This window comes from Carcharodon carcharias, chromosome 20 (genome assembly GCF_017639515.1).
Source record: "Carcharodon carcharias isolate sCarCar2 chromosome 20, sCarCar2.pri, whole genome shotgun sequence".
Classification (NCBI taxonomy): Eukaryota; Metazoa; Chordata; class Chondrichthyes; order Lamniformes; family Lamnidae; genus Carcharodon; species Carcharodon carcharias.
Window position 1 is genome coordinate 19,931,236 of NC_054486.1, and position 16,597 is coordinate 19,947,832.

The window sequence follows — 16,597 nt, forward strand, 5'->3', positions numbered from 1 at the left end:
GACTGTGTAATAACAGATTGCCTGCATCACAAAAATGAACCAAGAAATGACATTAGATGGATTGTACAGGAGGAAATATGTTCCATGCAATTCTATTATAGTGAGAAATGGTGTCTATGAACTTTTGAGTGAGTTGACTGAACTTCAATGCTGATATACAATATTGTATTGCCTCCTTGCTTCCCATTATATCAAATTCGAAGTCCTTGTTTAGAAATCCCTCCATGGCCTTGCTCCTCCTTACTTCAGTAACCACCTCCAGATACTGTTTAGTTCCTCTGTTCTGACCTTTTTGATTCACTGCCATTGGCGGTACTTCCAGCTACCTTGACCCTACCCTCTGAAGCTTTCTTCCTAAATCTTTGCACCTTGCTACTTCTGCCCTTTTTTCTTTAAATGCCAGTCTGTTCAATTGTGCTTTCACTCATCACTCCTAACTGTTTTGCAGCTCACCATAAACTATGTAAAACATTTGTAAGCTGTTAGCAATAGAGACTATAGCTATTTTTATTTATATGTTACATTCTATATAAAAGTTGCATTCACCAGAATTATGTCATGTTGTCTGCATCCTTTTCAGGTGACCACGAAGGGGTGCGAGACCGTTGAGATGACATTAAGGAGAAATGGCCTAGGCCAGCTTGGTTTCCACGTTAACTATGAAGGCATTGTAGCAGATGTTGAACCCTATGGCTACGCATGGCAAGCTGGACTCCGACAAGGTAGCCGACTGGTGGAGATCTGTAAAGTTGCTGTGGCAACGCTGACCCATGAACAAATGATTGATCTGCTGCGAACATCTGTAACAGTTAAAGTGATCATCATTCCACCCCATGAAGATAGCACTCCTCGCAGGTATGTTTCCTGAGCCCAGCCCTGCTGCTGTCTTTAAATTCAGCTCACTGCCCCCTCTTTGCTACCAAAACTGTACAGATCCAGCTGATCAGAATTCACTAATTCACACTACTGGTTAATCTATGTTCTTGGATTAGTGTCAGATAGTCAACTTTAAATTTTATAACTAACAGTTCTGGAAGCAAACTAAATCAAGGAAACAAAAAAAATGGTCTAGACATTACTGCAATTATTGGCAATAATAGAGGACAAATGGTAAACCAGTTCATATGGCCCTCCCTGTATACTATTTTAATGTAAGCACTAACTTATTTATTTCAAATAACATACATGAATATTATACAAACTGTTGTGCATTTATCTGCTAATATTGGCAGTGGTAATTTTTGGTTCAATTTTTTATATGTAGTTTACATTCCAAGCTAATGGCTGTGGTATATGACTTAATAAGAAACCTTTACAAGCTTCTTTGAAATTGCTGCTGTTCAAAACTTTTGTGTGGTCTATCTTTAGACTATTTGTGTTTCAGATATCGATGCACATCTTTGCAGTCTTTTGTAGGCATTAGATCAGCGTGTATTTGTTCACAATCTGCGGTACTTCTCTTTGACGTGACAACTTAACCGTTGAGAATCTTGCCAAATAATTCGAAGGTGGAAGGTTAACCATGTCAATAGAACAACCTGTATATGCATGAAAGTTGACTGATCAGAATATCTTCTCCAGTTGAACGGCTTCTATGTTGCTTTCTAAACTGCAAAGCTATGTTTTTTTATTATTTCATGGGAAGTGGATGTTGCTGGCGAGGCCAGCATTTATTGCCCATCCCTAATCACTCTTGACCCAGCAACATTGAAGGAATGGCAATATTCTTCCAAGTCAGGATGGCCAGTGGCTTGGAGGGAAACTTCCAGGGGGTGGTGCAATGTCTGAAACCGGAAAATGCTTAAATCCGTCTTCCGTAGATCCACTGTTTGACAGGGGTAACCTTCAGATTGTCGGCAGCGCAATCAGCTTGCCAAAGGTACATATATAAGCAAAATATCCTTTCCTAAAGGACATTAGTGAACCAGATGGGTTTTTATGACAATCGTTTCATGGAAAATGATTAGCATTAGACTTTTAATTCCAGATTTTTATTGAATTCAAATTCAACCATCTGCTATGGTGGGATTTGAACCCAGGTCCCCAGAGCATTACCCTGGGTCTCTGGATTACTAGTCCTGTAACAATACCACCAAGCCACTGCCTCCTTAATTTTGAATGATGAATTTGGAGAAGAGAAAGAGAACAGTTTTCTGTGACACTGCCCCTACCTTGTATAAAATGATAGAGCAGTTCTCATAAATTAATGTTGTGTTTTCATGATCTTGTGCAAAGTCATTTGTTTGTCCCCTTTGAGGCCAGGATTGGGGGGCCCACCTAACACAAAATGCAGGACAGCTTACCCATTGTTGCTTTCATGCAAAACTGATGAACTCTCAAGGTTGAGACTCGTTCAGCAGGAACTTCACTCACACTAGCAACTAATCTTGAATCATTTTGCCTTTGAGAATACTTCCAAGGCAGTCTTGTGGAATAATCCCTTACTTCTGCTTTAAGATGGCTGTAAGCCAAGACTTGCAGTTCAGCCAAAGATGCATGAACTGTGTTGTAGCTCACAGATGGATGGTTTTCCATCCTGCTGAAAAATGCCACTTTGGATTGCCATTCTTTTTCACTTCCCCTCAATGAACTTGATTGAAGAAATACAGCCTTCTTTGTTCCTTGAACAAAGTTTTCTACACATCACCTCCTCTGGACCTGCCTTGAAGAAATAAAGATTGATGTTCTGTACTGTAATGATGGTAGGCCGTCGGGACTAGTTAGCCTTAATTAGCAGCAATTTTCCTTCTAAAATTGTTCCATTCCTTCGACGAAGGAAGCAATATGAATGAGTCTTGCAAAAATATTCACTGTGAATCATGCACACAAATCAGACAAGAGGGGAGATAGAGAATTTTTTCTTACTGATACCTTACCAGAATGAGAGGAAGAGTTGGCATAAAAAGAGGCAGCTGCCGTGTGGGATTATTCAATGTTTTAAAGGATTAAAGCTGTGAAAAATCCACTTTTCCTTGTTTCCCCGCGCACCCTCTCAATGGTTCGATGGCTTTACAGGACTACCTCATTCAAAAATAACTGTTGGCCTTTCTTGTTCCTTAATGATAACATTGGATTTGATAGATCTTGCGCAGGCACCACTGGTGGTGCTTTGAGGTGTCTGCTGTAGGTTGCTCAAGTCTCCGAAGCGTACAAGAGCGTGAGAGCACTGCTGCCCGGTAAACCCTGACCTTAGTCACGGGTTTGAGGTCCTGGCCTTCAAATACTTTCTTTCCCGGTCGGCCGAAGGCTGAGCTAACACGTCGGAGACAATGATGAATTTCGTTGTCTATGTCTGCCTTCATCAAGAGGAGGCTCTTAACTCTCCAAGCACCACCTGCACCGTATGTAACAGAGTCTGCAGATTGCACATTGGACTGCTCAATCATCTCGGAACCTATCGATCCAGACTGGAAGCAAGTTATCCTTGATCTCAAGAGATTGCTTGAGAGGGAATGCTAACAATGAGAAACAAGGCAATTGAAGCTGATTATAGCACTTGGCTATTGCCCTGTGGTTATGTCCCGGTGTGCTCGAAATGTACTCGAGCACTGTACCCTCAATTGGAATTTTAAATGTGTAAGCATATGGTGGAGGCAAATTCATAATTTCAGCAAGATCTGATGTTAACTTTGAAATCCAGATATAGTACTGAATCATTCAAGGAGACTCTCAAATCTATAATGCAACATAGGGCAGATAATCAATTAAAAAGAGCATCATCCTTATGGGTGAATAGGGCAGTTTACTTCTCCTGAAAATATTCTGATTATTTTGAAAATATTCCTTATGTTGGTAATGGTGCCTGGGAGCCAGAAGTATGCATTTTGCGTAGGCACGTCACTGACCTCTGCTCTTTGGTACATCACTCGTGGATATAATTTGCAGCACCAAAGGCAACTTGTGGAAGCCAGCATCACAAATAGGAAGAAAAAAAGCACATTTCCTATGACAGAGTTCACGGCTAAATAATTTAATCGTTAATCACATTAGTTATGTGCTATTTTTCTCCTGGAAAAAAGCCGCTTTATTCTCCTGTATCTAAGAATGTTGCTACAGGACACTGCAGCTTCAAGCAAAATACTGCCGCTTGTGTGTGTTTAATCAACTCAGACCCACCTTCGTTCCAGTGTGGCACTTGATGCACTGTATCAACCATCATTAAATACTAATTTGGAATCAATTTTTTTTAATAGGTTTCTATATTTTAGTTAATATTTGCTGCTATTTTCCCTGTTGTTAGGAATTCAGAATTTATCCTTCAGTTGTAATTTGCTTGTGCTGCTGACTTTAAAAATACAAACATATATTTATCAAATCCAAATCTCCACCAGGGATCAATAATTGTTGCCCTGCAGATACGAGTTTTAAGTTGTGCTCAACTATTTACAAATCCCTACGTATGGGGCTCTCTGGTGGATTAGGCAACCAGGAATTGATTAAAGCTTGAGGTAATCACTGGCTGTGATTCTAAATGAAAACTGAGGTGGAGCAACAAGTCGTTGTGAACCTCTCAGATGGTGCATCCATGTACATTTTATCTGTTTTCGAGGTGTCCTAACACATTTTCAACCTACTTTTTCACATGTGCTGAACCATCCAGTGTTGTAATTTGTGGTGGCACGATGGTATGATTTTATGTCTGCAAAAAAACAAATTGTTTCTCTTTCACCTGCCCTACACATTCAATGAAATTACAATGTGATGCAAATAACAGATGAGTTGATGGCATAGCTAATTATGCCCATTAAACCGTTATTTTATGAATGAATTTTTTGTACGAAAACAACTTTACTGCCTGATGGCAATGTTTAATGATTGAATTGCTACAATTTGCAACATTACGACAATTTGATTTCAGAATCCATTTTGTACTGCAAGATGAAGAATTAAATGTACCCGGAAGCAAAATGCAAATTTTGTACTCATAGCAATATTTAAACTGCTCCTTAGTCTTCTTCAATAACCTTTTTGATAAGTTTACTAATTCTTTACATGGAGCGTATCTATCTCTACGGAGTTCTCGTTCTCCTCCACGATGTGGAAAATGAACTGAGTGGACTGAAAAAAAAACAGCCTATGGTATGTAAAATATGTTGCCTCGTTACCAGGCCACTGGATCCAAAAGGGTCAGACGTACCAGATCAAAGGCACAATAGCGGGAGATCCTTGCTATCCTTTTCAATGAGCACTGACACCCACTGTCTGTCGTAGCAAGGACTTGATAAATGTGCACTACACCTCTTTGTGTACAGGAAAAATGATTTTCAGTGGCTTAGAAATAACAGTCAATTGGAAACTTGACCTATGTGTAGTTGGATGATGGACACCACAGAGTGGTTGCAGATGAGCTACGGTGCATGTATGTACTCCATCGGGATGGATACACTCCATGTAAAGAGTCAGTAAATGGTTTAAAAAGGTTACTGATTAGGACTAAGAAACAGTTTAAATATTGCCAAAAGTACCAAATTTGCATTTTGAGAGGCAGATGCGTGTGGCATACCATGACAGCAGATCTCCTGGTGTAGGAGTAGCTACAAGAAGCAGCAGCAGGAAACTTGCATGAAACCCAGATAATGCTGTGGAGAGAGAATTTCTATTACAGAAAGCTTTGAATGACTTTGGCCTACCAAACCACATTTTTAAGTAGTTTGTCATGGACTAAAAAGTTCTGTGAAAAAAATATGTAATGCAGAAATAACTTTTATAGTGCAAGACTGAGCTCCAGTTCAAACAGGCTGCAAAGGTTGTGCCTCAGCCTGAGGCAGTGTCCTGGAGATGATGGAGTTGATGATGGGGACTGAAAGCAATGGCTTTATTCGTCCCAGTGGTTAGCTGGAGAAAATTGCAGCTCATCCATAGATGAAAATTGGACAAGCCAACTGTGACAGCACTGAGGCAATAGAGAGAGCAAGAGAGTTGGTGAAAAAGCGGAGTGTCGTCTTCAAATAGCCTTATCACCAAAAAGATGAGGCAAGTAGATAAGTAAAAGGAAGGGCCAAGGATGAATCCTCAGTGGATTCTGGAGCTGGTGATGTGTTTTGGGAATGGAATGCGATTTTTAGGGATGCTTTGGTGATTCACAAGATAAGTAAGAGTAAAACCATGCAATTGCAGCCTCAGTGGAACGTAGAGGAGAAAATTGGAGGAGGATCATGTGATGAACGTTGTTCCAGGTTTCGGAGAAGTCGAGGAGGGATAATGTATCATGGTCACTGTCGCAAAAAATATTTTTGTTCTGGGAATGGGAGAGAGCAGAATCCTGTTTGTAGGAGTTCCCAGTGGAGTTGAGTGAGAGATGTTCATGAATTTGTGACAGCATATTTAAGGGTGTTGGAGGGAAAAGGGAGCTAGGAGATCAAATGGTAGGATGGATTTTTTGAAAAAGGAAGTTGGATGGTCAGGAGTTTAGTTGGAATGGGCTCTTGGGAGCAAGAGCTAGGTCTCATAGGCGAGATGGGCTTTGAGAGGGTAGGCAAGAGAGGCTGGAGAATTTAAAGACTGACTGACTGACTGGTTCCAGATTAGGCTGGGTACAGAACATGGGGGGAGATTTCGCTTAGAGGGCAAAGGGAAAGGATCAGAGGCAGCTGAACAAATAGTTGGGAAGTTTCAGTAATCATTCTTTTTGTCAATGGTAGTTTATAACCACCCATCCGTTGTGTCAGGAGATGGAATGATGTTTTGTTGTTTAAGCTGATTACCACCATTATTATCTGTCAGTGATTGATCTTGTAGTACTTCATCAGTAATCTTTCATTTTCTTTTGCTTTCAGGGGTTGTTCCGAGATGTACCGCATGCCCGTAATGGAATACAAAGTAAACAATGAAGGGATTCCATACGAGTTCAAATTGCCATTCAGAAATAGCAATAAGTGGCAGCGGGGAATTCCACCATCTCACAGTACCATTCAAACCCAGTCTCAGGCGCAAAGCCAGTCTGTCAACAAGATGATATCTGCACCTGGTAGCAGAGCTCAGCCACAAGAGCGTAGTTCTGTTATACCGCGCAGTGCTTCCAGTGATGGACGACCATTGGATACAAAGAGGTTTGTGTTTTTTTTCTTCGTCTAAGTACATCATTTTTCATTTTGCATGCAAAAACTGTCTTCAGTTCAGCATTCAGTATTTCCACTAGAATTCCAGCAATGCGTAATGATGCACCAACATTACCAGTACTTTATCTTTTGAGTTCACAAGCAACTTATTGAAGTGCAAGACCCCTTTCAATTTTTTTTTTGCGCAGCCATGCACGCATGGTAATTTAAAAGGGCTGACTTGTCTGCAGCCTGCATGGGGCCTTTCGGGTTGCTACACAGATACACAGCTTAGATGGAATCTTGATGGGCACCTAAAATTGTCGTCTTGTGTCTACTCAAATATGAAAATCATCCAGCGATTTAAAAAAAAAAATCACAAACCATTTTCCCTGGAGTCTTACTGCAGTTCTGGGCTCCACCTCATGAAGGATACACTAACCTTTGGGATGGTGCAGTACCGATTCACAAAGGTTATACAAGGCCTAAAAGGGTTCTGAGACTGTGAAAGGTGTGTTGTTTCTATAGTTTCATGGGAATAAGCAAAATGTAGCTTGTAGTAATAGAGGATAAAAAAAAGACTGCTGTAATATTGAGGGTGGCTGATGGTGCTAAGCGCACTGGGTTGTGCACTTAGGTTAAGGACCACAGTCTCCTCCATGCATTGCAGCTGGTCTCACTCATTATCCTCACAGAGTTCTGATTCAAAGGTGTGTTAATACAGAACCCAACAAGGGTAATCAAGCCATATCCTTATGGTTCTCTTAGTTGATGCTGATGGATGCTTGAGTGTAGTGTTTGCCCCAATCTGTCCCACCAGTAAGGGTTGCTGTGCAACTTTGGAATACTTCGTCAATTCTTCACCTTGTTCTTAAGCAGGGAAAGAAGGCAAAAATAAAACTAAATGCTGGAAATCTGAAACAAAAACGGAAAATGCTAGAACTATGCAACAGGTCAGTGAAGGTGTATGGAGAAAACAGACAGCTTAACGTTTCAAATGACAGCAGGATTGTGGCTTGCAACATTAACGTGTTTCTCCCAGGATGCTGACTGACCTGCTATGCATTTCCAACTGTTTCTATTTTTGTTTTGTTCTTGTGCAAGTTTGCCTCCTGGTGTCTAAGCCAGGAATAACGCCAGAGATGACTTGTAATCTTCCCCAGCTACACAATACACAGAAAGTAAACTAAAATAATAGGCTAGTGGGAAGAAAATAGAGTTTTATTTTAAATTAAGATTTCATCAGAGTTCCTTCTTTAGCCTAGAAGGCATTCAACCTTGGAACTGAGGCATAAGCCCAAATGATATAAAAATAGAAAATGCTGGAAATACTCAGCAAGTCAGGCAGCAACTGTGGGGAGAGAAACTGAGTTAATATTTCAGGTTGAAGACCTTTCATCAGAACTCCAGGCTAGATGATAACTGGTTCAATTTTAGTCGGTCTGATTTCAGCCAAAGCAGCGTCCCTTGGTAAGAGAGAAAAATAAAAATATTACCAGGTTCCTGGGTCCTGAATGCTGTTTCAAGAGTTAGGAATGCACATGAAGAATTTCCACTTGGCCAAGGTCCTTGGAAGCTGACTGGCACCTACAAAATCACACTCAAGCATGGGCTGCAGGAGAGGAGGATTGGATTAGGATGAATATATGAAGATTACTCAGAAATAAGTCTGCTGTTAGCACATTATTTATGAGGCCATCTGGCATCCCTGGTGGGTAGCATCCCTGTCTCTGAGCCTGACGTTCCATGTTCGAGACCCACCCTAGTTTCATTTGTAAAGCAGCCAAGCAGGCTGAGTATCAACCTGTAAATCTTTCCAATGCAGGCCAATGGCAGGAGGTAAGAGCAGGGGAGAGATTCCTCGTCGTCCATGCAATGAAAAGAAAGTTGGAGCCTTTGCCATTACTATCCATAGCTCCAGGCTACAGCATGCATGTAAAGGTGCACATTGCCACAGCAACTTGGATTCCCCGAGTGAACTGTAACACACCATCAGCCAGCACATATTTACCTACTTTTGAGTTATTGAAGGCTTCACCAAAACTTATGAAATAGCAGACAGAAATAATTGCCCAGTGTAAACACACAATGTAACTGTGTGAGCTGCAATGACATGCTTCATTGACTTAAAAATATATATTTGCTTATGAAACAAAATTTAATTGAACTTTCACATTATTACTGGTTCAGTACCACACCTTGCAGTGTGTATATTTTTCACCCCTCAAGTTTGAAACTAACGTCGTTAAGCTGCTAAGATCTTCTATGGCCGGTGCTGGGTAATTGTCCTTCAATGAATTTGTTGAGATTCATTGCAAGATTAGCTTCAAAAGCTTTTATATTTCTTTACATCTATTTTCTAGCCCCATGTGGCATTGTAATCTGCAGGGGAAATGCAGATGTCTAACTGTGAATGAAAGTGACTTGCAGTAAGGAGCTTAATGCATGGTTGGGTTGGGATGGCTTGTTGGCTCTTCTCCCAGAAATCCATCCCTTTTCAAGTGCTGAACCACGACAGAAGGGTTTCAGAAATTTAAAATTCCAGTGTTTTTAGAAAGAACATTGTCAGTGATAAAGTACAGATTTGACGCCCAGTCAATACCTTTAATCTGCAAGAACTGGATAGCACCCTGGCAATGTGGAACACTAAAGTCTCCAATCTCATGCTGAGTTATGGCGCCCCAGGCTCCATCCAGTAGCTCAGCCAAAAGATCTGTTCCAATGAGTGGAGAGAGTGAGTGATGAGACTATTGTACAAAGTATCTTCAAAGCTAAGCACAATATTCTTCTCGCCCAACATCCATATACATACAGTCTAACAAGTCCCACTGTGTAGAGCACATGGGAGCAGGCACTCTGGCTGAATTTATTGTTCCCTAAAACACTGAGGACTTTGGTAGTCTCTCCAACCACTACTACTCCCCTGGCCAAGATCAGCTAATTCAGAACAGACTGGAGATTGTAACTGCAACCTTCCGGTTTTGTACAGCTCCATTTCACTTTAGATGTTGAGCTTACCGACTGGGCTGTTGGGCAAAGCTAAAAGCAGCATAAAATACTTCAAAATTGAGGTCATAAAATTGGTTGGCCTGCACCATTGGCATTGGATCAGAAAAACAGATCAGAAGTATCCCAAGGAGCACTCAAATAATTGTTTTTATTATTTCTGTATCTTGAAATCAGGACGTAAATGCTGAAAATGGTTGTATAATCTGTGAGGTTATTGAAGTTCAGGAATAATCATATTGAAGCAAGTGAAAAAAATATCAAAAACAGCAAAATGGATATTAAAATTGGAGTGCCTGAGGAGTGAAATGTGTGCAAGATAAATTATTTTTAAAAACTGATATTTTGATGTATATGTTAGTCACAACTTGCTGGAACTTACTATGTTTAGTGATCTTCATTTGCAAAACAATATTCAGCAATTTCAGTGTGATGGGCCTCAAGGTTATTTAGTTCAAAGCATGCACATTTTAACCACATCAAAATAGAAGCCTATTTTTGTTTTAATTCATACAAATATATTTCTTTACAGGCTTTGTTCCAACTCAGAACTATTTGTCCTAATTTGGAAGTGCTGTTGTTGGGTTTTAAAAAAAAACTTCCCACACAATGGTCATGGCAACAATTTTAGTGGATATGACTGAACACCCCCAATAAATAAAATTTTCTCTTGTTTGCTAGGGATTGTCTAAAACTTTGATCATCTACTACACTTTCCATTAGTTAACCAGCATGGAATGTTGAAGTCCAATGAAGATTTTTATTGTGAGAGGACACCATTTTTTGAGCTTTTTAACGTCTTGACCTATATGATTTTTAGGGTCAAAAGCCTAGAGGACTACTGCAGTGTTTCACAGTTTAATAGAAGCCATCTGCAGTTTTAAGGCATTAGGGTAGTTTCAGTGACAACACAGAAAATACGATGAGGATAATCCAGCAGAGATGTTGGGGATTTGTTTTGATGGTTCTCTCCATAATGTAATTTAAAAAGCCTCTCTTGATTTTAATTATTTTTCATAATTTCTCCCCCACTATCAACACTTCCTGGAGTTACCATTGACCACAAATTGATCTGGACCAGCCATATGAGTACTGTACGTAAGCAGATCAGAGGCTGGGAATTCTACTGCAAGTAACTCACCTCCTGACTCCCCAAAGCCTGTCCAGCATCAACAAGGCACAAGTCAGGAGTGCGATGGAATACTCTCCACTTGCCTGGATGAGTGCAGCTCCAACAACATTCAGGAGGCTTGACACCATCCAGGACACAGCAGCCCACTTGATTGGTACCCCATTTATCACCTTAAACATTCACTCCCTCTACCACCGTGGCAGCAGTGTGTACCATCTACAAGATGCACTGCAGCAACTCACCAAGGCTTCTTCCAAAGCACTTTCCAAACCTGCAACCTCTACCACCTGGAAGAACAAGGGCAGCAAATGCTTGGGAACACCATCACCTGCAAGTTCTCCTCCAAGCCACGCATCGTCCTAACTTGGAACTTATCATCATTACGTCAAAATCTTGGAACTCCTCCCTAACAGCATTGTGGGTGTACTTATACGACATGGACATCAGCAGTTCAAGAATGCAGCTCACCATCAACTCCTCAAGGGCAATGAGGGGTGGGCAATAAATGCTGGTCTAGCCAGTGAAGCCCACATCCCTTGAATGAATGAAAAATTGTTTGATCCAATGTGGTTTTTCTCTCTCTTTTCCCTGATGTTGTTGATATGCTGGAGAATGATTGTTGCTAGGACCCATGCAATGAATGGTACCTCATCTAGCGTAGTTTGTGAGCCAAACTTGGGGGTCAAATTATGGAAGGAGGCTGGGAGTGTGAGGGTCCCAATCCAACCCTCACCTAAATGTCTTTCCCATCAACAGTCACTAGGTAACGATTTGAAATTGGGAACTCAGGTCCCCAACGCTAATGTGCGATGCTGAAGCCAATTAAAACATCACTAATACTCCAGCTGGCATCAATGAACTTAGCATGGATGGAATTCAGACCTTCCCAAGTTATTTCCACACCAGTCAGTGTATTTCCCAGCTAATCTGTTTAAGTAATAAAATAAATACTTAGTGAATTGACTTGAAGGTTGGCCAACAGTAACAAAGCTACTCCCAATGCCCAAGGAGCTTTATTATTTTTGTTTCCATGTCACAGCTTCTGAGGTCAAAACAAAACAAAGCCATTCGACTGAGAGGAGATGACTGGCTCCCTTAACCTATTGGGGTAGGAAGATTTTTAAGAACTGTTCAAAATTATACTGATGTCAGGCTGGGAAATTTTTATTCATAGGATGTGAGCATCTTTGGCAAGGCCAGCATTTATTGTCCATTCCCAATTGCCCTTGGGAAAGTGGTGATGAGCTGCCACCTTGAACTGCTGCAGTGTACGTGGTGCAGGTACGCAAACACTGCTGTTCGACAGGAAGTTCCAAAATTTTATCCCAATACCAGTAAAAGAATAGTGAAATAGTTACAAGGCAGGATGCTGTGAATCCCAACCAAAGAACTTGCAGGTGGTGGTGTTTCCATGTGTCTGATGCCATTCTTCTTCAAGGTGATAGATGTCATAGATTTGGAAGATGCTGTCAAAGGAACCTTGCTGCAATGCATCTTGTAGATAATGCACATTGCCACCACAGTACACCAGTGGTGAAGGGAATGAGTACCAATGGAGTACCTATCAAGCAGGACTGCTTTGCCCTAGATGGTGTCAAGCTCCATGAGTATTACTGGAGCTGCATTCATCCAGCCAAGTGGAGAGTACTCCATCACATTCCTGACCTTGTAGATTGTGGACAGTCTTTAGGAAAACAAGATTTGGGTTACTGACCACAAATCCTAGCCTCTGGCTTGGTCTTGCAGCCACAATATTTATATGGCTGGTCTAGTTCAGTTTCTGGTCAATGGTAAACTCCAGGATGTTACAATGGGGTTTCAGTGATGGCAATGCCATTAAATGTCAAGGGGTAGATGGTTAGAGACTCTCTTGTTGGAGATGATCATTGCTTGGCATTTGTGTGGCATGGATGATACTTGCCACTTATCAGCCCGAGCCTCAATATTGTCCAGGTCTTGTGCACGCGAGCATAGACTGCTTCAGTATCTCCTGAGGAATTGTGAATATTATTGAATGCTGTGCAATCAGTTAAGTATATGAGAAAGTATAAGACTTAGATTCTTCAGATATATTTAAACTTGGTGTCCAGTGCAGTTAGATTTATTTGATTTAGATTTTGTTGAAAAGATCAATTTTTTGGGCTCTGAACCTTTATCAATGCTGCTGATCAGATTGAACACAACTCCTGTGTATAAGTAAGAATGCAGAACAGAAGGATCCCAAACTCAATGTGCCAAGTTGGCTGATCTCACTGCAGTTGTCTTTAGCAGCCGTTTGCTTGGGGGAGGTGGTGGCGGTGTAGTGGTAACGTCACTGGACTAGTAATCCAGTTACACAAGCTAATCCTGTGGGGACACGAGTTCAAGTCCCGCCACGGCAGCTGGTGGAATTTAAATCCAATTAATAAAATCTGGAATCTGCTGTGGGTCTGGAGTCACATGTCGGCCAGACCAGGTAAGGATGGCAGATTTCCTTCCCCAAAAGGACATTAGTGAACCAGATGGGTTTTACAACAATCAATGATAGCTTCATGGTCACCATTACTGAGACCATGATTTCAATGTGTTTGACTCTTAACTGCCCTCTGAAATGCCTTGCAAGCCACTTAGTTCAAGGGCAATTAGGGATGATCAACAAATGCTGGCCTTGCCAGTGACACCCACATCACATCAAATAATACATTATGAGCTGGTCATCATTAAATCAGACTTCCAGCAGTGACCTCAGCTGGAATTGCCTGCGCATGTGTACATTTGTTGAGGACAGGATCAGAGTTGGCTGTGAGGCCACCTGTAATCGGATATTCTGCCAACATTCACAACTGGGCATGAAGTGCGAGAGAGCAGCCACACCCAGTGTACCATGTACCAGTTTGGAATCACCTTCAGAGGATGGTGAGAAAAAGCACTTGAAAGTCACAAGGATGCTGTGTTATTGCGATTATTTTCACATACATACGTTCTAAAATCTTAGTTTTTCTTGAGTAAAACTTTAAAAATAATTTTGAAAATATCCCGCATTAACACTCAGAGAGAAAGGAAAGCTTTGCTGTTACTTAAATATAGTAAGGAAATAGTAATGACATTTATTGACTCCTGCAGGTCGCTATCTGCAGTGGACAGTTCTTATGTCTCCGTGTCATCGGTTGGCAGAAACCAGCACAGCCGCAATTCACCCAGTAATCTGTCTTCCTCCAGTGACGCGGGATCTGGTGGTGGCACCCATCGAAGGCAGAAGTCCATCCCTGATGGGTAAGTTCCAGCCGATTGCTTGCTGTAGTTCGAACCATTTGGTTAAAGCTCACCCCCGGGGCATGATAAAGAGCTGTGTTCAGCTTGTACAAATTGAACTGTCTGTGCCCTGCTGAGCAAACTGAACGAGAGGCTGATGTCACAGGCATCTGTTAACAGGTATTCATTTCCTGTTAATTGCAGGCTCTGAAATTAGAATGAAACGAGGCAGAAAGAAGCCACGTGCCTCTTGCACCAGATACCAGCAATATCTTTACATGCTGAAGGCTTCTTCAAGGTCGTAGCTTGTACAGGCTGTGTTATAAAAATGGTTAAAGCATTAGCATTATAGAGCTCTCCAAACAACTCAATGCTTCTAATTTTTAATTATCCACTGACCATCCGATAAGCCAATTGATATCAAGCACCACAGAACTCAAAATTAAGTTGTTTTGTGCTGGACAATTATCAGAGGCCTTTGTGCCCAGGCATATTTTCTCTTGTGTCTTTTCTTGCTCATTTATGATTTTCTTTTCTTTTTCTCTGCCTTATTCTCACAGCCCCCACACACCCCTCACTCTTCTCCGAAACCACCCTTTCCCTTGCTCTTGTGCTCCGTCTGCACCTGCTTCTAGCTTTTCACTATATAGGAAGTACCCTGATCGACCCTAATTAGGTCCTGATGAAACACCCCACTTTTGTCTGTATTGAAATCCATTTTCCACAATGTTACCCATTCAGTTAATCTATTAATGTCTCTTTGAAATTTTTTGCTCCCATCTGCACTGCTTACAATGCTATCCATTTTGATGTCGACAAACTTGGGTATGGGAACATAGATAGAAAGATATGAATTGAGAGCATGAGTAGGCATCTCGACCCTTCAGACCTGCTCCCCCATTCAGTAAGATTATGGCTGATCTGAATGTAAGCTCAACTCCACATTCCTGCCTCCACCACCCCCCCCCCACCACCCCCCCCGATAACCTTTCACCCCCTTGTTTGTCAAGAATCTATCTACCTCTGTGTTAAAAATGTTCAAAGATTCTGCTTCCACTGCCTTTTCAGGAAGAGAGTTCCAAAGGCTCTCAATCCTCTGAGAAAAAAATTTTCCTCATCTCTGTCCTAAATAGGTAACCACTTATTTTTAAACAGTGACTTCTAGCACTAGATTCTCCTACAAGAGGAAACACCCTCTCCACATCGACCCTGTCAAGACCCCTCAGGATCTTACATGTTACAATCAAGTCGCCCCTTTACCCTTCTAAATTCCAGCGGATACAGGCCTAGCCAGTCCAACCTTTCCTTATAAGACAACCCGCCAATTCCAGGTATTAATCTGGTAAACCATCACTGAACTGCTTTCAACGCATTTACATCCTTCCTTAAATAAGGAGACCAATACTGGACACAGTACTCTAGATGTGGTCTCATCAATGCCCTGTATAACTGAAGCATAATCTCCATACTTCTGTATTCAATTCTGCTCACAATAAATGATAACATTCTATTAGCTTTCCTAATTACTTGCCATACCTGCACACTAGCCTTTTGCAATTCAAGCACTAGGACACCCAGATCCCCCTGCTTCTCAGAGCTGTGCAATTCTCACAATTTAGATAATGATTTTTTTTTTATTTTTACAGCCAAAATGGACAATTTCTGACATTACACTCCATTTACCAGGTCTTTGCCTACTCACGTAACCTATCTATGTTCCTTTGCATCTGCCTTATGTCCCCTTCACAACTTACTATCCTACCTATCTTTGTGCCATCAGCAAATTTAGCAACCATACCTTAGGTCCCTTCATCTAAGTCATTTATATATATATATTGTAATAGTTGAGTTTCCAGCATGATCTTTGTGGCACAGCACTCGTTAGATTTTGCAACCAGACAAAGATCCATTTATGCCCACCCTCTGCTTCCTGTTAGCTAGCCAGTCTTCTATCCATGCCAATGTTATCCCCTACACCATGATGTTTTATTTTGCGCAATAACCTTTGATGTGGCACCTTATCAAATTCGTTTTGGAAATCTAAATACAGTACATCCACAGGTTCCTTTTTTATCTGCAGCATGTGTTACCGCTTCAAAGAACTCCAATAAATTGATTAAAGATGATTTCCCCCTCTCAAAACCATGTTGACTCTGCCTGATTACCCTGATTTTTTCCAAGTGCCCTGCTA

At 41.2% G+C, this 16,597-nt stretch overlaps 1 protein-coding gene across 10 annotated transcripts in view; it reads left to right on the forward strand.

Annotated features, from left to right (window-relative positions):
- sipa1l1 (signal-induced proliferation-associated 1 like 1) overlaps positions 1-16,597 on the forward strand; it is a 383,121-nt gene that overhangs the window by 286,840 nt on the left and 79,684 nt on the right. For all 10 annotated transcript variants that reach the window (XM_041214398.1, XM_041214403.1, XM_041214397.1 and 7 more), the window contains 3 exons: positions 581-855; positions 6,777-7,049; positions 14,278-14,427. In XM_041214398.1, coding sequence (XP_041070332.1) covers positions 581-855; positions 6,777-7,049; positions 14,278-14,427 — 698 coding nt within the window. The remainder of the gene's footprint in view (positions 1-580; positions 856-6,776; positions 7,050-14,277; positions 14,428-16,597) is intronic.